Source organism: Phalacrocorax aristotelis, chromosome 3, assembly GCF_949628215.1.
Source record: "Phalacrocorax aristotelis chromosome 3, bGulAri2.1, whole genome shotgun sequence".
Taxonomy (NCBI): domain Eukaryota; kingdom Metazoa; phylum Chordata; class Aves; order Suliformes; family Phalacrocoracidae; genus Phalacrocorax; species Phalacrocorax aristotelis.
In genome coordinates this window covers 50,162,007-50,189,965 of record NC_134278.1, presented here as the reverse complement: position 1 = coordinate 50,189,965, position 27,959 = coordinate 50,162,007, and the positions used below count along the sequence as shown (strand labels likewise).

The 27,959-nt window shown below is 43.4% G+C and overlaps 1 protein-coding gene across 2 annotated transcripts in view; it reads right to left on the bottom strand.

The window, feature by feature from the left end:
• The window catches only part of SOBP (sine oculis binding protein homolog), a 116,946-nt gene extending 101,304 nt beyond the window's left edge, over positions 1–15,642 (bottom strand). Inside the window, exons 1-3 of one of the 2 annotated variants that reach the window (XM_075087401.1) lie at positions 15,087–15,642; positions 5,649–5,787; positions 3,600–3,785 (exon numbers count right to left, since the gene is read on the bottom strand). In XM_075087401.1, the coding sequence (XP_074943502.1) occupies positions 3,600–3,785; positions 5,649–5,787; positions 15,087–15,182 (421 nt within the window). In that variant the 5' untranslated portion in view covers positions 15,183–15,642. The remainder of the gene's footprint in view (positions 1–3,599; positions 3,786–5,648; positions 5,788–15,086) is intronic. The other variant, XM_075087400.1, reaches the window with a different exon arrangement.
• Between the last annotated feature and the right edge of the window lie 12,317 nt (positions 15,643–27,959).

Genomic DNA, 27,959 nt, shown 5'->3' with positions numbered 1-27,959 from the left:
GGCATCCTTCTTGTGGAGGCTTCCCATGACTGGATTTAGTATCCTCCGCTGACCCTGAGTCTGTAGACAGCCAGTGCACCACACAGGACCCACGAGTTTAACTCAGCCTTTTTCAGGTGTAATTCTGGGGTACAGCAAGGAAAGAGTGCCTTTATCGGAGCTGCTTATATTTGGTCATGTAGCAGTCTAATGTTTTCCAGGATTGTATAAGCAAATTTTTACCTAATATTTCATTTGAGTAAAATAGAAAGCTGAATAGCTTGGAGATAAAAGTTTAGTCAGACTGTTCAAAATTATTTTGTTTTCAAACAAAAAAAAAAAAAACACTTTACTGTAAAATCAGCATGAGAGGAAAAATGGTAATTTTGTTAACTGTTCAATGTTTTAGCCTGTTCATACATAATATGAATGCAGATAAGACACTGTTCAAAGTTTTCCAGCACACTCAAGGAAGACCTAATCTGCTGAAATCTTCAATGACTGCTTCCTAGATGTAGTTCAGGATCAGTACTCTTTCCTCTTCCTTCTCGAGCTGGTAGCTGTTTATGATACCAAGAATCATATCTGCCTCCCTGGAAATCCTGTCTCCTTTGGCTTCCTGACTCTGTCTTCCCCCAGTGCTTTTTCTACCTCTGCAATTACTACATCAGTGCACGTTGCAGAGCATCCTTCCTATTTCTCCCTTCAGGCTTCTATGAGCATCCCCTGTGCTCCACTCCTTCTCTTCTCCCTCTTCTCTGTACAGAGTCTTATCTGCAAAAATTATTCAACTAATAATTCACTGTGACTGTTTCTTGGAGCTGCTTATCCTCTCCAGACCATTGCTCTCCTGTCCAAATGAATACCTCAGCCTGTCTCTCTGACACTTCTTTACTGGTGCTGACCCTTCAGTTCAAGATCAATACGGCAAGAATTAAAGTCTTAATTTCTCCATGAGTGCTCACTCCATATTATTTGCTCAATAACAGTGGACCGCACCATCATCTTTCCTGTCCTTCAGGTTCATGATTTAGATATCATTTTCATCTGTGGGCACACTCTTTTGAGCTATATTTAAATCTTGTAGATTTTTCTCCTGTACAGTTACTAAAAGCTTTCCCAATCCATCCTCAAAGTCTGGACTCACCCCAATTCTCAGCATCTCAGTCACTACAGTGCATCACCGCCTGGCTTTCTCTCTGGCCTGTAGCGTAACCTTGTCCTATGCACGTCCACTCAAAATATGCTGCAAAAATCCCTTTCTCTGCCCAGTGTTTTAACCTTGAAGCCTTCTCTTGGAGTCTCTACCTCTCCCTCCTCTCTCCTTTCTTCATTTATTAACTCGAACAACTGTAAGCTGCTTCTGTTCTTGTGGCAGGTCAGTCATCGCCTCTCTCCCCCCCATGTTGAAAACACTGACTTCCAGCTTGAGCAATTAATGAAGTGAGTCTTTTTCATTTGCCTGCTCAACTCAAAGAAGCACCTTTGTGCTGTTTCCAAAGTCGCCCCCTGTGCTTGTGAGGGGCTCTGAGAAAACATCCCCAGAGTTACTCTTGTCTGGCTGTGTATCACTCTGAAGTTTTCTGCTTTGATGTAGTGCCCACAAAACGGTGTCAAAGTGCAGCGCCAAGACCACTGCCTCGCACGCTGGCTCTCCTGGCTCCTTTGTACTCCATCTTCTACTTGTATTCACCAGTTGTTTCTTGCCAGGCTCTTTGGGGTGATAATGACTAGGGCACCTACGCCCTAAGATAAAACAAAACAATTACTACCGATGCTTATTGCAAATCCCACAAAGGTTGTGGTTCTCCTCCCCCTCCGGTCCTCCCAAACTTTGCTCTCTGAAACAAAGGTGAGATAAATATGCTCATCTGCTCAGAATTCATGGTAATCTAGGACTCATTACTGATCATGGAATAAAGTCAGGGGAGGCAGAGGTTATGCATTCATATCCCCTATGCAAGTAAAACAACAATATTAATTATGAATTAATCAATTAAAAACTTAGAAGTTGGAAAATACTTACGAAAAGCCTTCTCGGCACGTTACCCTTAGCGGTACATTTGAACGCCGGATCACACATGGTACATGGACAGGCAAAGAACAGAAGATAGTTGACTGGGCCACTGTTGCCCTCTATCCATGTAACTACTGTTGCAGTAATTTGTTTTCTACTTCATAGTTCCATCTCCTCCTGCTTGTTTGATGTCATAAAAATCCAGCAACTGTGGCAGTTTGCACAATGCAAGTTATAGCCTTGTGTTCGCGTACCACAAATTCAGCGTTCTGGATTCATTCATGACTCAGTTTGGAGGAGAAAATAGCTTGGGATGGCACAAGCCCTTGATTAAAGCTTTAGGGCCAAATCAACAACAGCTGAGGATCCAGCCCATATGGCCCGAGATCTTTAGCTGTGTAAAGGCTGCAGGAATGGGCCCAAATAGCTTTGGTAATTAGCAAATATCATATAAAATAGATGAAAAGTCTTTGGCAGGGAATGCATATTGAGTAACATTTGGAAATTATTCATAGCATATTAGTATACTTATTTAGACATAAAACTCAATAGCATAAAAATAATTTGGGAGGAGCAACTGCAGTCTATCACATGACTGTCAACAGGCAAACACTTTCTTGGACGGGCTGGTATTTTACAGTTACCTTTGGTCAATGAAGGGCAGAAGTGACCATCTAACACCTGCACCTGATCCTACAAGCTGTTCTGCCTCTGCAGAAGTGTCCTTACACCTGGTGGAGACTCTTTAGCCAAGCTGCCTCCCTGTGTGCGGAGAACTACCGTTCTTGGGCAGGTATTGCAGGTCACCCTGTATATCTCAGTGCCTCAGTCACCCAAGAGCACCCAGAACAACACCCAGGGACATCCATGGAAGCAGGACTGAGCCTGCTCCTATCTAAATTCACCAACTATCGCACTGTGTTCAGCAGTAAACAATAGTACAGCAATTAATCACCCTGGTGTAGCCATAAGAGTAACTTTCACAGATTATGGTAAGAAGCACGCAGTGTAGAATAACTCATTTTTCATGCAAACTCTGAGGAATGGCATGTTATAAAATCACTCCTGATAAAAATCTAATGAAAATGTAAAACATCTCAGTGCAGTCTCCTGGGTAGAGTCAAGATCATATTAAACCCTCAAGAGACAAGAGACAACGGTCAGGGATTTCAATGAGAATCAAGAGACAGTTTTCCCAGGATGAGCTTGTTAACCTGATATAAAGACATGATATTGATTTGATAGCTTTGTCTCTTTCACTGTTTCCCTCATGCAGCTTATTTTTAATTTAATCATCTTCCATTATTTTATTTAAAGGCTTTATTCATCAGAACAAAATCTCTTTTTTTATATAAAAGCAGATGTTGAAGTGCTGAGAGTATAATCCAGCAATCAGAGTGTCACAAGCAGCACAAGTCTGCAAATTGCATTTGCAGAAGTTTCTCAACACTAACAAATAGTCACTCTTCCAATCCATTGTTAAGTTCCCTGTGACTGGTTTTTAAACATTTTGAAATCAGCCCTCTTACTGTGACATCATGATCTAACAATCTCAGGACGTGTCAATGACAGTAACCATTTTCATATATCTATTAGGATTTACCTGCTGGTGGCTTTATGAAAGGTGGTGGAATTAATGGGACAATAATAGGTACATTCCCGTGATCCTTTGACCCTGCTGGTGAGTCTGAAAGTCCATTTCCTGTGGCAAGCCCTGGGTAGCTTGGGTTTATATTGTACGGTGAAATAACACTGTCCTCAGGTAATTTTGGTTTTGGCAAAGAATTTTCTGTAAAACACAAAGAACACATTGTACAGTATGACAAATATATTTCTTAAATGCCCCTACATACTTTCACCAATCTTTTCTTTAAATTATTCACCCTAATACTAGAAGGGTGCACAAAAAATCCCCAGATATTTTCCCTCTTAAAGAATGGATACTTTCCAGTATTCTTCAGAAATGCTCAATTTTTAAAAATCAAACTCACACTGAGGTCTGGTGTGGCTTTTTTTTCTTTCAAAAGGTGGGATTATTTTGTCAAGCATATCCTTAGCATGCCTGATTTAATCAATGACACCCTATTCCTGTCCTTTACTTCTATTGTTTGCATGGTGATCACACTCAGTGTACTGTGACTTCACCAATGCAAGAAGCATAAACTAAAAAATACAAGAATTCCTAATTCTCTGTCAATAATATGAGTAGTAATAATGGAAAGGATTTAAAGAAATGAACAAAATATTTAAATTACAGTTAAGTGTGCATGAAATTATGTCAGTTATTATTCTAATTCTTTAATCCCAAATCATCTCAGGATTCTTATTTCCCTAATGCACTGCAGTTAACTATGGGGCAGGACTTAATTTTTATTATTCACTCTCCTCCCACCTCTCAGAAACACACTTTCTTCCCCTCCCATAGACTGCATACATCAAAAATTTCTATCATCTGTCACAGATATTCAACAACTTTGTTACATAAAACGTATTATTTGTATCACGTGTCTATAAAAAAAGTATGTCACAAATTTCATCAGGCATAGACTGGAGACACAAATCATTCAATAAAAGATATATTTATTAGAACATAAATAAATGAATCACATTACTACACAAGAACAAGTTTCTTCGAAGGTGGCTAAATGACATTTTATTTTCAATGAAAAGTAAATATTGATCACCAATGTCACTATAGAACTAACAAGCTGCAAACATTCAATTTTAACGCGACTAGGTTGTTTCCCCTTACCTCTAATTTTCCCACCTTTTTTCTAGCCATCTCTCCTTCAGAACTGGTTTCTCTGGTATCAGTACTCATTACAACACTCGCTGAACACAGTGCTGCTGCTCTGCCCATGAGAAAGAAAACCCAAACACTGCTGGCCACAAACGCAGTGAACAGTGGCAGTCCAAGAGCGTGAAAGCTGCTGCAATTTCTTCTCTTTACCTCACATTTGAGGAATTCTTGTTGGGTAAGTCAAGATACAGCAATTTCCTATTCTCCTCTTCACTCTGATGACAAGTCCCTACACTTCCCCTGCGACTGAGGGGTCAGAAGGCAGCAGCTGAACGGCTGAGCAACAGACTGCGTCCCATCCTCCACATTTTGAATCACGAAGATCCAGCACTGTCCCAAACAAATTCCAGCCCTGGAGAACTTCTACAGCACTTGCAGAAGACAGCACTGTACAAACATGGATGAGGAGCCTTTCGTGAACATTCACGCTCGTTCCTACTCATGTTGTGAATATTCCAGCTCAAAATCTTTCAGCGTTTTAAAAAGCCATAGGCCAAAAAGCCATCGTTTTAAAAGCAAAACAGCTCCTCAAAGCCACACTGCTAAGGCGGCGCTCCCTCTTTTTTCCAGTTGTGAGCAGTTTATTGGTACCACAGGCACACAACTTTCAACTGACTCACAAAAGGTATTATCTGTGAAGATACATTAGCAAGTACCTACTAACAGCAATTTTCTTAAGTGATTTTCCTCATACCCTATTGGCTTCCTTGTACTAGAAGGCGCTTTCCAATATTTTTATGTAAACCAACCACGAAGCAAGCAGCAGAACATGCTTCCCAATCCACGCCAATTCAGACAGGTTGAGATATTAATCCTGCTTTGCATGAACACAGAAACATGAAGTCTCATTACCTTTGAGAACAGAAATGTGCTGGCGGTTTTCCCCATCTGCCGAGTAGTTCCTGAATTCAATATCTTCTCCATCTTTCAATTCAACCTTATCATAACCATACCAGCCAAGGAGCTCATTCATAGTGTTTTCTGCAAAGTTCTGAAAGAGAAAAATTACCTACTTATTTATGTAATCAATAACCATTTGGAAGGAAGGGAGGACTGCATAAATCGAACCGTATCTGTGCTACACGAGGAAGTGTCAGGTTTGGCCCACCTCCTCAAAGACTAATGTTCATTTCATAAGTCAAGCGCATAAAGTGTAATGCATTTAAATCTCCAACTGGCACATGTAATTATGACAGAGACTCATATGTCTGTAATTTAAAGAAAATGAAAAGGAGAGTTATTTATGACTTGTGCTCTGGCATTCAATGTCAGAAATATTTTAACATACATACGTCACACAAACTTGCCTGCGTTGCCATAAAATATTTAAGACTGCAGCAAGACAATAACAGAAAACCAGGATTTTTTTCAACCAGCAGTTAATCAATCTTACTGCGCTACAGTCGTTTCAACTGGAGCAGGTCACTGACACAATTACAGTTCCTTGAGGTGCCCATGAACCAAATCAAATAAAATAACAGCAAGGACATTCTTCCTCAGAGTTATAAGCCCCTGCACAGTCAAACCACTTAAAAACTCTTCACCATGAAAGCATTTTACCATAACATTTCATACAAACATCTCTTATATTTGTTTAAGAAAACTGTTCTCAGTTTTGCCACATTTATTTTCAAACCAATTTCCAAGCAGCCGTGTGGTTATATTTTGTTTGTATAGAAATGCAAAATATGGAACATGACTGTCATAACTCTCAAATTCTATTCAAAACACGTCCTCTAGGTCATATGGCAAAAATATTTCTGTAGAAAATGCTCATTACCAGGCCAGGAGATTTAGTGGAGTAAGTTAAGAAATCTGCAGCCAGGCAACAAAGCTTCCTGAAACCAAATAGTGCCATGGAGCTCTACAGCTTACGGTTTTAGGAAACTACCAAAGGAAACCAGCTAATGAATTATTGCGACGGCAAAGATCAGTTGAAAGTAGTATGACAACTATAAAATTAAACAAAAAAGCCACACACAAAGCCCTTCTATTTGGTTTCCACGTTTTTTTTATTATCACTCTTTTAAAACAAGTTCCAAACTTCATTTTCCCGTAAGATCCTGACATCTAAAATAATGCTCCTGGTAAGCACCGTCTCCCGGAACTCTGGCTACCAGCAAAGGAATAAGGAGAATACGACACCAATTCAAAACAAATGGTACGTGTCAAATCTGCAGGTTGCTAGATTTTGTCTAGTTAACTGCTCTAGCTTAATTTTTGAGTGGGAGCAAGTCTAATGATAGAACACAGCAATTCTCCAGTCATTTAAATAAATAAATAAAAGTAATCAGATGATAATTGCTTCCAAATTCAAAGCTACAGCAGGCACTCTGCCCCAGAACGTCAGAGCGCTGCACTGCTCCTGGCTCATTCATCACACCAGATTGCATAGGTGTTCCTGTCACTCAAGGAGCGCTGTAAAGCAGCTATGAGCAATAAACACAAGCAATTTGTACTCTTCCAGGACTATCATCTGTGCAATTGTGCTACAAACATACATTTCAGGAAAAGGAAAACCAAAACAAAAACCCACAGCAGACCCCTAGAGCACCACTTTCCTTTTGTTTTTCCCCTTTTCATTGTCACTTGACCTCCTGCTGGAAGCCTCCATTCTGTGGCTGTCCTGTGCAGCCCCAAATTGCCAGAAAACATTGCATCGTTCCACCTCTACCTCTAGTGTCAGCACTGTAAGTAAGACAGCCCATTGCGTCTGAACTATGTCACTACTACAGTTGCAACAACGAGTGCAATGCAGTGTAATGTGGCTGACACATACACTCACTTCTAAAATACATATTTAAACCCTCATTTGAATGATGCAGTGTTGCAAGTGTTTGAAATACTAGCAAAAATGGAAAATTTTTCTAAATTTTTTTTTTTGGTTGGTTGGTTGGTTGGTTTTTAGCTTTTTAGAAAACTTCTCTCTCAGCACCGAAAGTCCCACTGCACCAATCCTGTCTCTAGCCCATAGGGGATCAAACAACTAAATGACCTGCAGAGAGTGAAACCTCACCACTGTAGCTCACCCAGAACAACTTCAAGGGGTCCATGGAGGCCCAAAGGCAAGCTCTGCCAGCTTCCCTTGCTCTGCTAAATTTCAGCAATGGAGACACAACTCTAGAGACTAATCTTGCAAGGTAGAGACCAATTGACAAAGTCTTCCTGACTTAAACCCCATGCAACCAAATTAATTGAGTAGCTCTAAATTTGCCTCCTGCGGATGCTTTGTGTTTTATTTGCACTGTTGATCAACTCAGGCAATGAGCAATTTCTAATTACTTGTCAAGGAATATGTAAGCAAGGCTGTATATATGGGGTTTTTTTCCTGAAAATTCATACATGTATATGTGTCTTCAGAATCTAGTCAAAGTGATGGTAGGGTTTGTAAAGGCACAAAGTTTAAGTACCTTTCAAGTCTCATTTTTCCTATCCATGATGAGTGATGCACAGAAATGACCACTCATAATGACAAAGAATATATCTGATTTTGAAATTACCCATCACAGAGACTTGACTCTTTAACAAAAAAAAATCACCAGGGTCTTTCCTACTAACTTCAATGAGAGTACAATGAGGTTGCATTTTAGTGGTAACAAAAGTAAGCACCTTTTTAGCACCATGATTTCTCAACAAGGATGCTTGGATTAAAAAAAAAAAAAAACACAAACAAACACAAAACCAAAACAATTAAGCCATTCTCCTTCATAATTTATCTTACCTATTACAATGATGCTGATCACTTAATACCTTAATACTGTTCTCTCAGTGGCTAACAGCCAGGGCTTCATTACACAGCACTTTATACACAGCAAACCAAGAGGATGATCCCATCCTTAGCAAGCTGGTAATCAAAGCTGAGAAATGTTTTCTTCCACACTAACTCTCTCACATAGATGGGCATCCACAGAACTACATCACCTTCCCTCAGGCTCCTGACTACAATACCTATTTGCAGCAATGTCTAACGTCCTGTCAGTCAAGATGATGGTCACACAGGTCATGTCATTGTTGACACCATTGCCCTGAAGCTGACCACTACTATTTCATTGTTTCCATGTATTCTCCCTTCTTCCATTTCAGTGGTAGGCCAAATCTATGTGGATCCAAGATACAGTAACAAGATGGGATCTGTAAAGACCAGTGTGGTAGCAATAGTCAAAACACAAATAATGAGATGAGGCAATTTTTCTCTGTGTGAATGCAGGGAGGGGGGAAGAGGCAAAAAAGCCCAGTTCTTGATGAAGTTAAGGAAAGGAAGGAAGTCAATTTATACACAACCAGTACATGCAGAGTAGAACCTCACTGAAAGATGTACAAGCTTCAAAGGCTTAGCGAAAGGAAGGGTGATGATTCTAACAATGGTGCTTGAAAAAAGCAAGACAGTGGGACCTGAGGTTAGAGCAGAAGAAGCAGTGATGAAGCAGGCTAGACAGGAACCAGCTGAACTGAGAGATGATGGGCCTGCCAAAGCCCAGGGAGAAAGAGATGTGAAGACAAGCATGGATGACCAGATGGAGGATGCACAAGGAGCTGCAACTCCAAGCTTTTGCAGAGGCACTGAGCTAGTCCATGCCTACTTTCAGATTCATTCCCCAAAAGGATGTGGAGAATCTGCAGGATGGAGGCTACCACCCCAAACCCACAGCCCTGCCAGAGGGCTGGGATGATATGAAAGACCAGCACACCAGGGAAAACCTTGCCCATCATAAAAAAGATCCCAAGGCTGAAATTGCACTGCTAAGCTGGGGCCCTTGAGCCCAGAGCAGATCCCATTGAACCCAAAGGGAGCCCTGCAGAGGTCTGTGGATTTCACTGCAAAATTACAGCACAGAAGCTAACTTTGCCCAGCCAGGGAGGCAATACGCTCAGTCCCCTGCAGGGAAAGCAAGAGACTGAGCCCCAGCACCGCTCACAGTGTGGGCCAGTGTCAGAGCTGAGAAGACGAGCACAGAAACCCTGCCCTGCGTCCTTCTGTGATCACGCCGCCATGCCGCGCTCAGCCTCTTGCACATGCCCCAAGCAGCCAGGCTCCTGAGGCTGTGGTGGAAACACCCATAACCTCTCCAGCTGCCAGCACACCCATGCAGTCGGTTAGCATCCCACCGGAGCCAAATCTCCTGTGCTCCTCTAGCTGACAGCACAGCACTGCAGCTGCCTAACTGCCAGGGCATTCACTACAGCTGTGACACGACCAGCTCATCCCTGCCAAAAAAACTGGCCCAGAAATGCTCCAGTGGCCCTAGTCACACAACACCGCCAAAGCCCTCCCTTCTTAATAGACGCCAATTCTTTTTTTGCCCCCTGCTAAGTCCCAAACCACTTATCACGACTGCAGGGCAATGGGTAATTTGCATGTTTTAACTGTATGATTTCTGTATTCTTGTACTATACAGAAATATCCTCCCTCCTGGAAGAGCCAGGATAACTAACTAACTATTATGCTCATTGGTATTTTGACTTGAATTTACTTCCTATTCATGGGCAAGATGAAGAAGGGTGTGTTGACTCGGCAGACTGTGGTTTCTCTCCTTTGTGAGACTGACTTCTACACCAGGCAGTAAAAATATAATCACATTTATTCCCACTTTAGGATTCATTGTAACAGTACACCTACAGCTTGATTTTTTACATTGCAATGCATCATTTTCCCAAATCTTCACTAATTAATACATTCTGAAGCTAAGCCACGCTTCTCTTTCCATCTTAGACCTCTTGCCTTTCCTTCTCTATGAACCTTATTCACAGGGGGCAAAGCCTGGCTTCACCAAACGAGGCCTGGCGAACACGGAGGCAGGAAACGCAGGGGAGAATGAGTCTGTCAGACTCATTTTCTTCTAGGTTTTACTGCTGAATGTTTATTTCAGATCTGGGAGGAAGCACAGTGGCTCCATTCCATTTCCTTGCCTGCATAACCCACTCGGTGCAGAGCCCCACAAATTCACTTTTTGCTTTCACTGCACCGAGGAAATAAAAACGTTTCTACAGTCACAATACAAACTTGGATTTTTCTTTTACTGGCCCTCACTTGTTTTGCTTATTTATGTTGTTGCCATATTGAATTTTATGGTTCGACCTTTACGCTATCAGAAAGCAAAATTTCTTGATGCATTAATCTCCTTTGTCCTCCCACGTACACATTTGGTTCTGTAATACCCACTTTGTTTGGGGACGCACTATTTCGGCGGTGCACAGCCAGGTGAGGTTCCCTGTGAAGACAACACAACTCCCTTTTGCGGCCATCCCACAAAACCCCTTCCACGCAAGCTCTGCAAAAATACCCCTCCACGTCGGTCTCCTGAACTACTACAGTTGATAAAGTCTGTCTGCTTTTCTGCTTTGCCAAAGATGTTGTTTGCTTTTCAGGAGAGAAGGGAGGAGTTTCCTTGGAATCTTCTGAGCGCTCCGAGCGACCTGGCTTGCTCCAGGCACAGTGCTGCTTTGCCTGCTTCACCACTTTCCTCCTTCTGACAGTAGTACTTTTAAATGCCAAACGGGGAATATTAAAACACTAAACAGAAAGATCTTCTGATGAGTTTACTATTAAACTATAACAGATGGGGCTGTCTTAAGCTCTAGGCATCAGGAATGAAGCCCAGTTTTCAATACAAATTAGTTCTTGAGAATACTTATAGATAGTAAACTCCTTGGGCACACGGGGCAGCCCTGTGAAATTACAGCGCAAATTCCTTGCTTGCCTTTCAACTGACAGAAACACGGGGATACATTTTCTTGTTCGTTCAGGAGAACTTCCAGTGCAGCCCAGCTCTGGATGTGACTTCATTTCAAATATCGCAGAGCACCTAGCCGTTCTCCTGAGCAGCCCTGCTGCCCGGCAGTGGGGTGGCAAATGGAAATAAGCTGAGGAGGGATGGATGGGGAAGCCATCATCATGCCTGGATGAGTGCTTTCACCAATTAAACTGGAAAAAGTATTTTAGTCTTAAAATAGTACCGTGTTCCCTGACTATGATATAGCTCACCAGCGAATGAGAAATGGCACTGCTCTGAATGAGGTGAGCAACGCTACCTCTGGAAATAAAACTGGAAAGTATCATCTGAAGGAGGAAGGGGGGCAAAAGGAAAAAATAACTAGAAAAAAAGGAGAGGCTGTGAAGGTCACAGTGAAACAAAACAGTTCCTCCTGAATATATTTTTCATTGAAATGTAATATCAGAAAACTGTGCAGTGTCATGAACTTTTGCACACGACATTGTATCAAATTAGAATTTGTTATAACCATCATGTACATTAGGTTAGCGATAACAAAAATGTAACATAATATCTGGCATAAGGAAAGAGCAAGCAATCTGAATATCCATCCAGTCATGTTACAACTGAGCTGTGACACTGCTGTTGGAAGACACCAAACCAAGCAGTTAGGCATTGTGATCCTTCTCGAGTAAATATCTGACTGTATCAAACAGCAAATCTTGAAGGAAGTCTCTGTGATGAGGTAATTTTGTTGCTCATTCATAGTGCCCTGCATTTGCTGTACTTAAAATAGACACTTCTAGCAATGGCCTTTTTATTACCCGAAGGGGGGGAAAAAAAAAAAATCGCATATACACCAGCCCTTTTTTTTTTTCTGCTAGCAAAGGGAGGCAATTTGATCCAACAGGGGCTGAAACCTGAGTAGGTCACTGTACACCATGATAAAATTCCCTAATCCCTGAGCCAAATTTCCCTGAGGGGCCCTCCTACTTCTCCTTCACTTTCCAAGCTGACTTTTCCATTCCCTCTCTCGTCTTTTCCTCCCCTTCATCTCTTTCATTTCCCCTACCTTAAAGCCTTGATATCTGATCTGCTGCTGATACTCGGGTTACAGTTTTTACAGCTTAGGCTGTCTATTGCTGTATACATTCCTTTCTTTCTGCTCTGCCGTGATTACTTACCAGAGCTTATTTTACACTGGTCCAGATGAAAGCAGTTCAGATGAAGGGAAACAGTCAGCCTGTTTGAGCATTACAGATACGAACCTACACAAGGGCACATTGTGTTCCCCCTGTCATCTCGCTGCAAACATTTTGCATAGTGTAACCAATTTGTTACATTACTGTATTCCTCAGGTTTATGAAGAACAACTAAACAACTTGGTTCATCAGTAAAGAAAAAAAAAGGCTAAATGATCGCCACCGGATTTTAACTTTCTCAACAAGTCAAAAATTCAAACCACGTTTTTTCTTCTCCCCCCACCCCCGCCCTTCCCCTTCTTGGATGACAGCAGCCAACTGTCCTACTAAAAACGCCATCTCCCAGCATAGCATATATAGCATAGTTTACATTGAAAGGTGGCCTGTGTTTTGTGAAAGGTTCTGCCATCAGCTATCTCACTCTCGACCAGAAATCATATCAGTTCAAAATGCTGTTTCTACCTGCCTTTAATTTTAAAATCAGCTGAAATCTTGAGGTTTGTACCCTTCAGCAGCTAGCCACAATTAAAAAAGAGAAACTCTCTGCACGAAGGTTAATGCCACTGCTTAATACCAAAGCATTAGTTTAAAATCGTGTAATTTTTCTCCTTCACACAATGTTGTTTTTGTTTCTTCCTCACCCTTTCAGACAAACATCTGTTATACTGTAGAAGAACAACTATCTCCCAAACCGCTGAGTGTGCCTGCAGCCAAAGTAAACAAAACAAACCCAGAGGATCCAGCACAGTCAGCCTTTATATCCAGCCAGGATAACATTTCACATGTTTTGATTAAAATTAGCTAATTTGTAATTCTAGAACCTATGAAACTTAGAAGCTGCAATCCATATAGATCGCATTAGGCGATGCTCTAAAGGGCCAATGCCCTATGTGACAGACCTCCGCAGTCCTCAAAACTATGTGGGATTACAAGGAGCAATGACTCCTACTCTCCGGTGCCTGTACAGAGCCCTCCCCGAAAACAGGATGTGTCATGTATCTCGCAAAGAATCATACCGCTCCTTGGGACTTGAAACTAGTACGGTTTGTTTCCAAAGAGATGCACCGACACGTTATTTTGTCCGATCCCTTAATACTACTCTTGTCCAGCTGATGTGCACTCAGAACCATCTGTGTACACGCTCATTACGTGGGCAGCAGGAGCAAGAACGCCTGCCTTCGGCAGGAAAGGGCACCTAACCGAAATTAGTGGCGTGCAAAAGAGGGGAGAGGGGAAGGGATCGTGTGTTCCGATTTTATTTTACAGGGGGAGATCAATGCTCTGGAAAGCAAAGGTATTTTCAATGGGCATCATGCATATTTATATACTCGCTTATATAGACTACATACTACACGAATGCGTGACATTTTCCAGGCAGTCATCCGCTTACAATCAGCCTTTTAATAAATGACATATTCAAATTAAACACCAGCAGCTTCATCTCATAACCAGACTATGCCGTTTTAGTCACTTTATCTGAGCATTAAACAACAACTTCAGCTGAAGTCTCCCAATACGTTGTTCCCAACTTTGGAGAATCAGAGGCATAAACCAAACAGGCGCAGAAGAGACGTGGAAAACAGGCGCAAAAAGTGGACCCGTCAAGCCCGGAGCAATGCCCTAATGATAAAAGAAGTCCCGAAATAACGTTTTAGTGCGATCGCAGCCATCCTAACATCTGGAGCGGCGGCCTCAAGCGCTACCTCCAGAGCACAGCTGGATTGCCACTGCTCCCCATCAGGCAGGACAGCCCTCCGCACGACAAATACGCCTCCACCAAGAGCAGCCCTCGGACAGCCCCCGTTCCGCAACACCTCTGCCGCTGCGATGGACTGCGAAGCGGGGCGCGTAACGCAGGGAGGGAGGCGAGAGGGAGAAGGGGAGAAAAGGGGTCTCCGCGCTTAAGCGGGAGAATGATGCGCGGCTCAGACCGCCGCATTTCACTTTGACAATTTAATTACACAGTTGCAGCTGGCTACTGAGAAAGAAGAGAAATACAGTGTTTAAAAGAAGTCCCTTTCTTTCTTTCCTAACTTTAGGGCTTCCCAGCTACCTGAGGGGATGGCTATAGAAAGGAAAAAAAAAAAAAAAAAAAAAAAAAAAGCTCATCACTGGCACCCAAAGAGCTTAAAAGCCCAACGAGGGAGAGTTATTTTTAAAAAATAAATAAATCAAAGCTGGTCAATGAACAGGATTTGCAGCCTGTGAATTCGTCTCTGTTTTCAGCCCAGGAGGCGGAGTTGAGACACATTCAGTGCATCCTACGAAAAAAAAAAAAATGACAAGAGATCCTTTCTTATTTCATTTCCATGCACGGAGGCGGGGGGGGCGGGAGGGGGGGGGACACCCCCGCTCCCTTCTCCATCACAGGCACCTACCTTCATCTCCTCGTTGATCTCCCGCTTCACCGGGTGAGCCGGCTTCCTGCTCCTTTTATTTTCGGGAGGTCTCCCTTCTTTCTCCATTTCTGCCATTTTTTGCGCCTACTTGGTGGTGGAGATGAAATGGCTGCTGGTGCTCTGGGGGGGCCGGGAGGGGCGCGGGGAGGGGGGGGGGGGGGAGCGGCGGCGGCGGCGGCTCTCAGTGGTGGCAGGCGGCGCCGCGAAGGGCCCGGGGGGAGCGCGGCGGCGGCGGCGGCGGCGGCGGCGGCGGGCGGGCGGGGGTCGCGGGCGGGCAGGGGCGCGGGTGCCCCGGCGAGTCAGCCATCTTCTGCCTCGCCGCCGGCCTGCATGGGAGCGGCGCGGCGGAGCGGAGCGGCGCGGCGCGGCGGGGCGGGATGGCGGGCGGGATGGCGGGCGGGAGGCAGCGCGGAGCGAGCCGGCCCCGCGCCTGCTGTGGCGCTGCTGGCGGGCTGCCGCGGAGGGGGCGGCCGAGGGAAGGGGGAGGCCGGCCTCGGCCCGCCGGCGGGCGGGGCTTGCCGGCACCGAATCGGCCGCCGCTGCCTGCCATGGGAGCCGGGGGAGGCGGGGGTGCGGGGGGGGGGGGGGGGGGCGCCGAGCACCGGGCGGAGCGGAGAGGGGCGGAGGGGAGGGGGCGGCGCGCCCTGCCCCCGCCCACAGCCTGGGTGGGGGAGGGGGCCGGGTGCCCCCCTCCCCGCACACGCGGGGAGGGGGTGGGGGGTCTTGGCGGCCCGGCCTGTCCTCGAGCACCGGGATGCCGCCATCGTGCCCCCCCCGCCCCGCCTGCCCGTCCCGGCCCCCCGCCCACGTCCCGGCCCCGCCGCAGTCAGACGGCGCTCTCCGCCCTGCCGGGGTTTGGTTACTCCCGGTTTTCCCTTTATCGGCGCCTGGGAGGTGAGGATGAATGGTTCGGTGGGACGCGCCTCAGCGACGAGGTGCAGGATTACGGCACGCAGCGTGGGGGACGATCCATTGATTATTCCTGGGTTGTGCTTTCCCGCTCCCTGGCAGTCCCTAATTACCCGATACAATACGGTGCGGTTACGGGGGTGTCCATTGTTCCATTAGTCAAAATTGTAATTGTACGGGGTTTCTCATTATGACTGTGGTACACCTTAATATTATACTTTTTTTTTGTTTTATTTTAAAAACCCCACAGTCAAAAGGTAAACTGCGTTCCGTGTGGGTATGAGTAGGCTTCCCATAAAAATCTCTGTTTAGCCTATCAAAGGTAAGTTCGTTTTGCGTGCAACGATGTCTAATTTACATTCTCTTTTTCTGAACTTAAATCACTGACGGTTTTCAGTAAGAAAAGTTGAGCACAACTCCTTTGCTCATTTCGTGACTAAAACGAGCCTTGCTTGCCTGCTTCAGATGGCAGAGCAATTAGAGACGCGGAGCGCATTTTCCCCTGTGGCACTGAAAATAGGAAGAAACTGGGATTTTGCATAGTCTTAGCTGTTAGAGCAGCGAGCGTCAAAAGGTGAGATAGCAACCAGACCTCAGTCTGTAAAATCCTAGAGCCTGTCCGCAGCGGTAAGGTCACGACCGTCGTGAAGCCGAGGTGCTGCTACTCCCCTCGCTGCCTGAAAGACTCAGGCAGATGTTGGAAAAAAACAGATCTGATAGTTCCTTTTTGCAGAACAGCAGGACCCCACGGAGACCCTCAAGAAGGCTCTGCCGGCAGCGAGGAGCTGCAGGAGTCGGCCACAGAGAAGGTCATGCCGTGGGCTCGGTCCGTTCTGCACACCCCAGGAACGCAAGGTCTGGCCTCAGACTTGCCAGCAGCAAGCATGAGAAAGAACCAAGGTTTTTTTTTTTCTTGCCCTGTAATATTTTAAAATATAGTGAGTTCTGAAACTTGAGGAAACTGACTTGTGATTCCACAGGTAACCTCCAAAGGATGTTGCTTAACAAGGAGGTTTCCCTCCTTCTGTGCCCCCCCCACCAGCACCAGCAACCTCATCTCTGTGTTTTGGTCACTGTATTCTATTACAGATGAATCAGTACAGTTGAGCTCTCGTCACGAACAAGAGATGTTTCCAGAGTCTCAGCATATTCTCTCACACAGTAGGTATAAGACAGGCAGCGCAAGGGGAAGTTGCTTATAAACACAATCTCACGTAGCCTTGGAGCTCTTTGAAACCTTTAGCTGGAAAAAGCAAGCTAACCTCAGACAACTATCCTGCTTTGAATCGCCAGCATCTTGCTGGCACATGAAGTCATTCTAATGAAAAAGGCAAAATTCATTCTTGTATTAGGTGCATATCACTAGTTTCTCTGCAGAGCTCATAGCAGATTTTTAAAGAAAACCTTAGAACTTCTGCTAAACAGAGTATTGCCTCAAATGGTTCTTGTTCAGTGAACCATCTGAAGACTACTTCTCAACACTTTATGTATCGTAATAAAGCACTGTTTCGCTGCGTAAATTTGATGGACTGAGTTGGTAATCTGACAAAAAGATGAGTCCTGAACTCCCATCCTGAACAAAAACTAATGTCTTCAGGATCAAATCTGTCATTCCAGTTTTCCTGACTAATGTCTGAAGATTCGGTTGTAAATTGAAGCACTTCCCACCCCTCCCGCTATCAATTCTGAATGCTGATCCTTGCTTCTTGGTCACCAAAAATAGTGGCTTTCAGTTGGGTTTTTTCCTAGAGGCACACTCTGAATACTTCGAATGGAGATGTGAACCTATGCCTTCTGACAGCAGGCTCCCTTTTCTCAGCTACTTCTGGCAAACTCCTTGAAAACAGCCTCCAGTCCCCCAGTACCTCATCAACCACCAGATGAAAGCCATGGTCTTAGAGCATATCCTATTTTTCTCAGTATCTGATATAGGCTGTGGATGGATACAAAAGTTCCACCTCTCTGTGTCCTAATAATAATATCTCTTCATCTGACAGCAGATTGTTTCTGCAACTGGCATGATTCCTACTTTTCTAGAGCTGTTATTACCTTTACATGCTGCATATTATTATACTACATATTCTTGGGAAGTTGTTCCATCTGGAGGACTATCAACTGTCAACACAGAAGTTCATGCATTTAGAGTGCTCAGACGTTATCTGATACACATCGTAGATACCGAAAGAAATTTTGGAAACTGTCTAATTATTCCACTTGTTACTGGGTAGGGAATGACTAACAAAAAGGAACGCTTTCAGGTTTTAAGGGTAGCTCATGAACTCGTAAGGGGAATCAGAATATCGGAGTCTATGGAAGCCATAAATTTGTCAGTCATACAATGGCATTGACCTGAATGTCTCCAAAAAGTTATGAGAAAATAAATCTGGTATTTACATTACAGAGAGCCTAACATTAAGTGCATTTACTGAACGTGACAGCACATATTTCTTGTGTGAAAACCTGTATTTGTGGTAAAGAAACCTGGTTTGGTAGTGCTCAATATGGATTCTGCAAACACCTTAAACAGGTGAATAAAGGTGGCTGATTGGATCAATAGGGCTGCTCTCATTTATTCTGCCAGAGATACTGGGGTACGTGGTATCAGTAAGCAGTTTTCAGCCAGAAATCCTGATCCTGCAGAAATCAGTGAAGATTTTGCTCCTGAGTTTCATGAGACCTAGTTCCTTGTGAAATTTCCAAGGTGATTTTAAATCAATCTATTATATAGTGTGTATTGGACAGCAAAAATCCCATGTTCTTAAAACAACAGCAACAAAAAAAAAAAGCGCTGAGTTTTCCAAATATATTTCCTTTCTCATTCAAAGCAAAAATAAGATTTTTTTCAGTGTGAGGGGAAAAAAAAGCTTCCTACTCCTTACTGTAACTCATCTCAAAAGGGGTAGGAACTGTGTATCAGCCTTCCCACGATGAGTGCATGCTCTAACCACGGTGCAGTGGAGTACGTTTCTTGCTGTCTTGCCTGTTCAAGGGTTTGGGGTTGGGTGTTTTTCTTTTTTTTTTTCTTTTTTTGGTTAGCCTACTGGTTATTTTCAAAGTTGGGAAGAAAAAAGCCACGTGATTTGCCTTGCGGCTGGCGGTGGTTGCTAAGTCACCTGCCAGACTGAGGTTCAGGTCCCTGCTCTATCTGAGTCATGGCAAGAACCCGAGTCTTTCCCTCCATTGCCTAAGCGTGTGTTTTACACCCAAGGTGCTTTGCCAAGCTCCGGATTTTCGTTCTATCCCACTTTGCGTTTCCAGCTCTGAATTTGCACTTGGATTTTTGCAAGCACAGTGATGTGGACTTCTGAAAAACAAATATCGTTCATAAAATGACAGGTGCAAATGGGTTGCCTAAAATAAATTGCCCCAGGTTTAATTTATTTCTATTATTCCTATTCCTACTTATTAGCGTTTACATGTTTTAAAAGGGCACCTGTCCGCTGACTGGGGTTGCTTTTGTAGATAGCACGAAAGCAACACTTTGCTATAACTAAGTTCTTCAATTTGGTCTTTATTAATGCATAACTCTCTTTAATATTATTATTGAGCTATTTCGTCTCGTTATTGCCTACCAGCGAGGAGGAGGTAAACAAGCAGGCCTGATTTTCCAGCTGGTAAATATGTAAGCGGTATGACTGGCTTCAAAGCGAAAGGTTTTAAGCCAGTCCGGGGGCTTACGGAAGAGGCACCCTTGGGAGCAGCCGGCTGTAATTACAGTGAGATCTGTGCTGCCCCGTGGGAGGCGAGAGGGCCGAAGGAGTCCCGGTGGGTCCCGGGGGTCCCGGGGCAGCGCCCCCCCGGCCCGGGGTACCCCCCCGCCCTCGGCCGGGCCGGGCTGCCGCAGCGAGAGCTCCCCCTCCTGTTCCTCTCTTTCTCAACAGGGTGGGAAACGCATCATGGAACCGCGGGTACCAAAAATGTGTGCATGGGCGAGTCTGCCCGCGTTTGCGCGCGTACAAAGGCACGTGTACACCCACGCGCAAGGGGGAATGCTGGAGGAGCAAAGGGAGGGGTTTGTAGTTTTCTGTTTGTTTGTTTGTTTGTTTTTCCAAATAACAGCCGCAGACGTTGCAGGGTGAAATAAAAGATGCGGCTTTTAACCAGTTTCTCCTAATACTGCTGATAATTTACCTTATTGTTCCCTGCGTGCCAAGGTGTTGTCAGCTCGGCATCAGGTTGCTTAGTAATGCCAGTCACTGTGGAAAACCTATGTCTCCGCAGTCTTTCACAAGCTAACCTCTTCTCATTTCACCTGTATCTGAGGTGAAGCCTTCATAAACAGCAATTTAAATTCAGGTATTTGGTTTGCTGAAGTGTTTAATTAAACAAAGCAATTCATTATATATGTTCACAGAAAAGTACCATTACAATGATTTTTTTTTCATTTGTCTTGAAGTGGAAACGTTCCTTTGACTTTTTGTGTGACACACGGAGGCGATAGATTATTTATGCCATCAGAAGCAAATAAATCCACTGAATAATTAGAATATGGGCTCCCAATCTTTTTTTTTTTTTTTTAAGTATAGCCAGCCACTTTCGTACACATGGAAAACATGCATGTGGACTTTTCCCTCACTTTAATTCCACCCAATCCCCACTTCCACTTCAGTGATGTTATTTCACCCATACCTTTGAGAAGGGGTACATTCCACTCGTTCCTGAGCTTGGACGAATGCCCGCAGCATTACTCACACACAGTAGTGTCTATAGATGTCTTTCTGCTGCGGATACTAATCTCAATCCTGAGTTCCCTTAGATGATTAGAGGCTGTTCTGCAAAATGTCAAGAGGTAGCCTCTCCAAAGCAGACAGAGTATGGCAGCTGAAATGGGAGTAGTGGTAGCTTTCCAAATGCAAAGGTCTGGAAATGTTTGGAGGTATTTTAATATTGATTTCTTTTTTTGTGCTGCTTTGGGGTATCAGTGTCAAATCTGTTAATGGCAAGATAGAGCCTTAATACTTGCTAATGCTTCTTGAAGTTATGGCAAACATAGAGGAACTTTATTTCACTTATTAAATCATTAATTGATGATTGCTATCCTTGCCTGTAACTTTACTTAATTTGATACACAGAAAGAAATGTTAACCTCTTTCTTTGGTTCTTTGTTAAATACTTCTGTGTCTTCTGTTAAAATGCCTTTTTGTTTTTTGTTTCATTTTTCATGTTTCCTACACCAAAAGTAAGCAAGGAGAAGTCTTTTCCTTCTCTGGCATCAGAGAACACCCACATTATTAAAAAAATCAATCAATATTAAACCTTTAAAAAGGTATCAGCAATGCATTAAAAACCAAATTAGTAAAATATGACCCGGACACCACTATTGACTTTGTGAAAAAATCTTTGTCATCTGTCTACTGCTACACCCCATCTACTATGGTTATTTGGTGATCTGCTGTGACGCTTTCATATTGGACACAATGCCAAAGATTGGATAGAGGAATATGAAGGACCTACAGATGAGCAAGAAACTTAGACACATTGCACAAGACTTGAACTTGGCCGTGACAAACTATGCTTGTGCAACCTCTAGACTTCATTACAGTTAAGGACTGTACCCCCCCAGAATGAAACTGGTGAATCTTTTAAAGTTTCATTTGGTTCAAAACAGTGGTCTACTTGCTCTGTAATACAGCTCAGTAAGAGCATATACCAAGCCTTACTTTCTTGAGGGTTTCATATTTCCTTGCAGCTGACACCCAAAATGCCACTTTGGAGAAGGTCTGAGGTAGCTGAGAGACCCTCCTGCTCTCTGTGCACCCAGCCCATGTTTCTCACGTATGTTCGAAGCAGGCAACTGTCAAAGTCAGACACAAAACTGGTGGAGACTTGCTCCCTCTGCAGCAGTCCCACAGTGGTAAAACTCCCTCCGAGGTGAGCTGAGAATATTTACAGCCAAGGCACACCCATTTCTTCTCCTAGCATTTCTTGACAATGACCATTTCCACCCCTTCCCATTCTTTTACTTCTCCACACAGAAGGAGGCAGGAGACAGTCTTCTAATTTTCACCTTAATAAATGGGTAAGTCCTGCAGATGCTACAGGGGAGAGGTTGTGTGGCATTGGGATACAGCAGAAAGTTCTCCCTTCTTTTTAACTTAATTCTTTTTTTAATAGATAATTGTGCTGATACATTCCTGAAAATACTATTACAGTAATCAACATCAAGTTCTTCCTAAAAGGCATCCCTCCTCTCTTTGTCTTTCTGAGAAGCATAAAAGAATTTTTTACAATAAAGGTAGTGGTTTATACATTTTCTCATAATCCTGTATTTCCCCTGTGAGCTTTGTTGCATGATATAGTATGTCAGTTTAAGTAACATCTGTCAAGGGATGGAAAACAATTACAGGTTCTTTTCATTCATAAAAGTCATTCTGGAGTTCCTTCATCCTTAATTTTCTTGTCATGCTTTCAAAAACATTACATCGTTTTGTCCAAATTATCCCCTGCATTGCATACACAAGATACAGTGGGTTATTAATTTCTTTCCTGGACCCAAAGAAACACATCAAGGTATCTACGGTGACATATACTAAATGATTTAGACTTGGGTAAAGTTGGGCTTTGACATGTCATTATTTGACAATTACTCTTCTACTGCAATGCTTGCTTTCCTGCCAGCATCTCACCAGAATCCTACATGACATGTGATTCAATCTCTTGATCTTCTCAGTTATATTTACATGATTTTTACACATCCTATTATATAATGGCAATGCATTCTCATCGCTGTGGCTAAAAGTCTGTCAAAAAACCCCGAAGATATCTTGGAAATACATAACAGAAACATGTTCAGGACTAGGATGCGGCACACACAATCAGCGTAGGAAAATGTTCTTTATTCAGCAAATCAAAGAATAGCTGAGATTGGGAGGGACCTCTGGAGATTATATAGTCCAAGCTCCCTGCTCAAAGCAGAGCAGGTGGCTCTGTGTCCAGTCATGTTTTGAACATCTCCAAGGACCGAAACTCCACAGTGCCTCTGGGCTACCTGTTCCAGTGTTTGACCACCTTCACAGTAAAAAAAATCTTTTTCTTACGTTTCGTTATTTGCTGCAGGGGTGCACTGCTGGCTCATGTTCAGCTTGTTGAATGCCAGGGTCCCCAGGGTCTTCTCTGCCAAAGCTGCTTTCTAGCTTGTCCCCCACTTGTATTACTGCAAGCATTATTCCACTCTAGGTGCAGGACTTTGCATTTCTTTGCTGAACATCATGAGATTCTTGTCGGCTCATTTCTCCCACCATTTATTCAATTTGCTTTGATCTATAATCTTTTAGGAAATTAGTATCACTTTTATCTGGAAAGATTTTGTTTTCCTGAACTGTGTTGCTTTTTCTAATTAAATCATGTACATAGCATTAATGGTAATAATCTATGTCTCTTACTGACATAACCAAAAATAGATTCTGCTCAAAGACAGTCCTGAGAATCCTTCTCTACACGGATAAGATTGTTTTCCTTCAGACAGGACCCATGTATGTATCCGTCTCCATCCAAGATTCCTGAAGTCACGTGTGGTTATCAATTTCTTTTCACAACACTACCAGTTAAAACAGAACTGACACGTCCCCTCTACTCCCTTTCAGATCACTGGAGGGTGCTGATGAGAGACACTCACATATAACTTCCATACCACCCAGATGGCATGGCAAAGGCTTGCCATAGGACTTCAGCTTATATTCAGGAACTCTGTGGAGAGCTCGATTAGCATGGATTGGAATCCTGCTCCTACCGCAGATACACATGTCAATCCCTGCCACGCTGTGGTTTATTTTGAGTATCACTAGAGGTCCCCAGGTGCACCATCACTCCTGCAAGCTCAGGCAGCAATTCAGTTGGCTTGCAGAGCCAGGGGTCTGTATTGATTCCTCTCACCCCCGGGACAACATGAGAAATTGCCTCCTGCGTATTTTAAGGGTGTGACAAGTAGCACCAATTAAGCCCGGGCGTAAGGAGCTGAGACTGAGGTTTATTGGCTTTCCCTGAACTGCCAACATCAAAACCAGGTCCAAGACCAACTTCAAAACCTAGCCACCCATAGATTAGTTGGGGTCTTCTTGTCTGCTGTTAACTTATATTACAACTACCAGTTAATATTACAGCTCTTTTGCAGATGAGAAATCATCGGGAGAGAGATAAAGTGACAAAACACATGTACTTGAAGAGTCTCACAGCCTCAGCTAGAACCCAGCTCTTATGTCTTGCAGGACAGTCCTGTCACCATTAGAACATGTAATCTAACCTTCTTGGAAAAAAATGAAATGTGAGCCTCCCTTTGAACCAGATTGACTTTGAGCTCACTCATGAAAAGCCAATGACCTTTGAAAGAGCATGGGGATGGCACCGTTGACAGATTTTACCTCAGTTGGCTGCAAATAAAGTTATTTGAAATAACTGCCAAAGCTGTAATTTATCAGACTTTTTCACGGATTCCACAAAGGCAAGGAAATTCAAAGTCGAAAGGCTTTCTCCAGGCAGCACATGCCAGGCATTTGTGCATGAATTGCAGGAGGGGAAATGATATGTTTCTTTTAGAGCTGTTGTTGCCATCATGGAAAGCGAACAAGCATCTGTGCTTCAGAAATCAGTGGAAGGAAGGTGTTCCGTGAAAGGGAGCATGTGGGAAAGCGGCTTAAAATGGTGAGAGTGTATGAAAGTAGCAGGAGTTCTGAATGCCATTGGGGAGAAGAACTGGAACAAGGCTGACACATAGAAAGGTGGTGAGAAAGCAAAAAGAAATGTAAAGAGGAGTATGCTGAAGGAAAAAAAAAAAAAAAAAGAGGCTTTTGGCTAGGGAATAGGTCTGAGCAAATTCCAAGGGTGAAAGAAGAACAGAGAAAGAGGAAAAATTATAGGACAGATGGAAAGTGAATCTATTGGATGATTGTGCAGGTGAATGTGTAAGTTAAAGTTTTGGTGTGTTTTGCTGTGGAAACAGATATAAAGCTGAAAAATCAGATGTCCAAGCAGGACTCCTGATATAGCAACGATCTATACATTTACACTACGTGAAGTCTGTAAGATGACTGTCCTCTATAGCATTTGCCACTGATCCTGAAAAAACGGGAAGATTTACATTTAGTAATATTTAAATTAAGAGGAACTGCTTACCTTGAATCACCTCAAGTAAGGGTTGCACCACCAGCCCTAAGGTTCTTAATTTCACTCTGGGGCTGACGATTTCCTGTGTCACTACACTGTGAAGCTGGATCCAGAATAACAATTTAATCCTTGAGTGCCCAGAGCCAGGCAGATGCTCTGCATAAAAGTGTTCTCTTGTGCACGTCGAGTGCCTGCAGCTCCTCCCGGGAGGTGGTGGGTGCTAAGCACCTCTGAAAACCAGGTCACTGTCACTCAGGAACAAAGAAAGGAATCGAGGCGCCAAAGTCCAAGACTAAACTTCCAAGCAAGTGGCATCATGGTTGAAGAGTGTGTCTCTGAAGGACTTCCATGCTTTCGGTCATTTGAATTTTGGTACGTAATAGGCATGCATTTGTAAATCAGGTGCCTGCATAGCTTGTAACAACCTCCAGAGATAACATGAGGATAAAAGAAGGAGGGAATGAAAGAGAAAAACAGGAAGATGGGGGAAATAGTAAAACAGAAATGGATGGAGATGTTGTTCAAGGCTTCTTTGAGGCTAGCTTGGGCATGCCTCCTTGGCTCTGAATGTAAACTCTTAGTTAGGAGGCTTAAAATAAACATAATGAAGTGGGGTTTTTTCCATGTAACACATAATAAAACTGTGGAACACATGTCCACAGGATGTTCGGGGGAGCAAAACTCTAAACAGCTTCAAAGAAGAGCTCAGAAGAGCCAGACTTAGAAGTTCTGGAAAATAGATCCATTTTGGTTTATTAAACATAATAGACTTGATTGAGCATCTGGCTCAAGAAGTCTCTAAAGTGCGGTCAGGTGGAAGCTGGGCGGACATGCCACAGGACATACCTTCTCTGGGCTTGCTTGATTTCTCGTTCTCTTCCCTTAAGCTTTTCACCCTGGCTGTTATCAGAGACAGGGTATGCTACCTTAGATGCTCCTTTCATCTGACTCAGTACCCTTATATTCTATTTTGCATGAGTAGCTTATGGTTTCCCTTCTATGGCTTACTTAACTGTGTTGGCCTAGATCAATTGTTCTTCCTCTTGTACAGCAGCAGTAACTATGACTGCTATAATGTTCAGATTTTAATCATTTTTAGCGCATGTATGAAGTGGCAGGCAGGCATTTTAATTACAGGGATTAAAAGGAGAACAGATGCAACTGAGTCAAGCACTAGGTAAAAATAAATGCATCGCCCCTTGTACCCTGAAGGTTGTCACTCTGTCTCCGACGGATTGACATCAGGATAAATTGAAAAGCAGAGGGAATCGTACTGAAAAACACCTATATTGAACACAAAAGTTTATCCAGACCGGGGGAAGTGTATGGACAGTACAGTATAGTACCGATGAATACCTTTGTTTTTCTTGTTTTAATTTCCCCAAAGCCATTTAGTCAGTCCTACTTAAAATAAATTATTTTGTTCAGACACAGAATTACAAGGATGGATTCAAATGATTTTGTTTAACTTAGGTTTCCTAACTCAAATTTTAAAACTATTTTCCTTATTATCCAGGTTGACTTTCATATCCTGAGACTTGGTTCCCAGACAGACATTACCCTCCACCGGGCAGCAAGGCAGTGAGTGGGCACAGAGGGAGAGGAGCCCTGTAGAAAACCATTTCCTCCAGTGCTCTGGGCTTTAAAGTTGATCAGTAAACAGCAAGCCAGTGCCAAGTCTCCGGTGTGGAGTGTTCATGCTGTGTGGCACTGCTTGGGGAGTGGGGAGTGGCTTTCTCAGGAACGGGATCTTTCAGGCATGCTTCAAAGGGGACTGATAAATAGAACGGTACAGAAACCCAGGTGGAGGTAACAAAGGCACTGGTGACTTCTGCAAAGTTTCTTTCAGAGGAAATGTGCAGCCAGCCTCAGTGGAGAACACATAGCTTCCCGTCTAAGTAGAAAAATAGAGAAAGAAAGAAAGAAAAATGTGTACAGATCTTATCTCCTCAAACCCAGCACTACTAGCAGAAAGAACATTTGGTATTGTATCTATGTTTTGATTATGCATGTGAATAGCAAGCAGCAAAATATAAATAACGCTTCATAAATTACATATATTTAGTCCCTGAGAAGTAAGCGTTTTGAGAAATGCTTCCATTTATTTATTTAAATCCATATAAAATGTGTATGTTGTATTTGTTTGCCAGTTTCCTGCTATACTATGACTTTAATCCCTGAGTTGTATCACTACCTAGTAATTGTGGAATGATTTAGGTAGAGCTTTTCAATCTATTTTTCACCTAGCATACAAAACCCCAATTTTTTCTGCTGGACCCTCCCAAATTGCATCAGCTTCTGTGATTTTAAGGGATGCTGAGATGGAACTCACCAGAAAAAAAAAATCCATAGAAAATCTATAGATTTGTGGGGCAGGGAGTTTAATAGAGGGCATGCGAGTAAGCCTTTGTTCAGCATGGCTGTCATTTTCTCTTTGCTGCATTTCACTCTTGCCCAGACCATGAACTCCTTAGGCAAGGGACCATCTCCTTTGTTCCAGTTTTGAAATGTGTCTGGCTGGAGTTTTCCACTGCTACTAGAGTTCAATTAAATACAAATAATAAATAGTTAATGGGTTGCCAAGCTGCAGAGGTGGGGCTAATCAGCTGAGGCTTCATGGGGTGGTTAACGATGGATTAGGAATGGGGGAACTGATAAAGCTGAATATTTAAAGGCTAATATTGTACAGGATGATGGATGCTTTGTCAGCTTCAACTGCATATGACCAGAACTAACATAATGCTTATCTTCCTCCCCCTTCTCCTGTAGATTACTCGGCTCCAAAACATTGCTGTTTTGAGAGTCTCTGTCCAAATTCCCCTGAGTGGAGCACTGCCCGTCAGA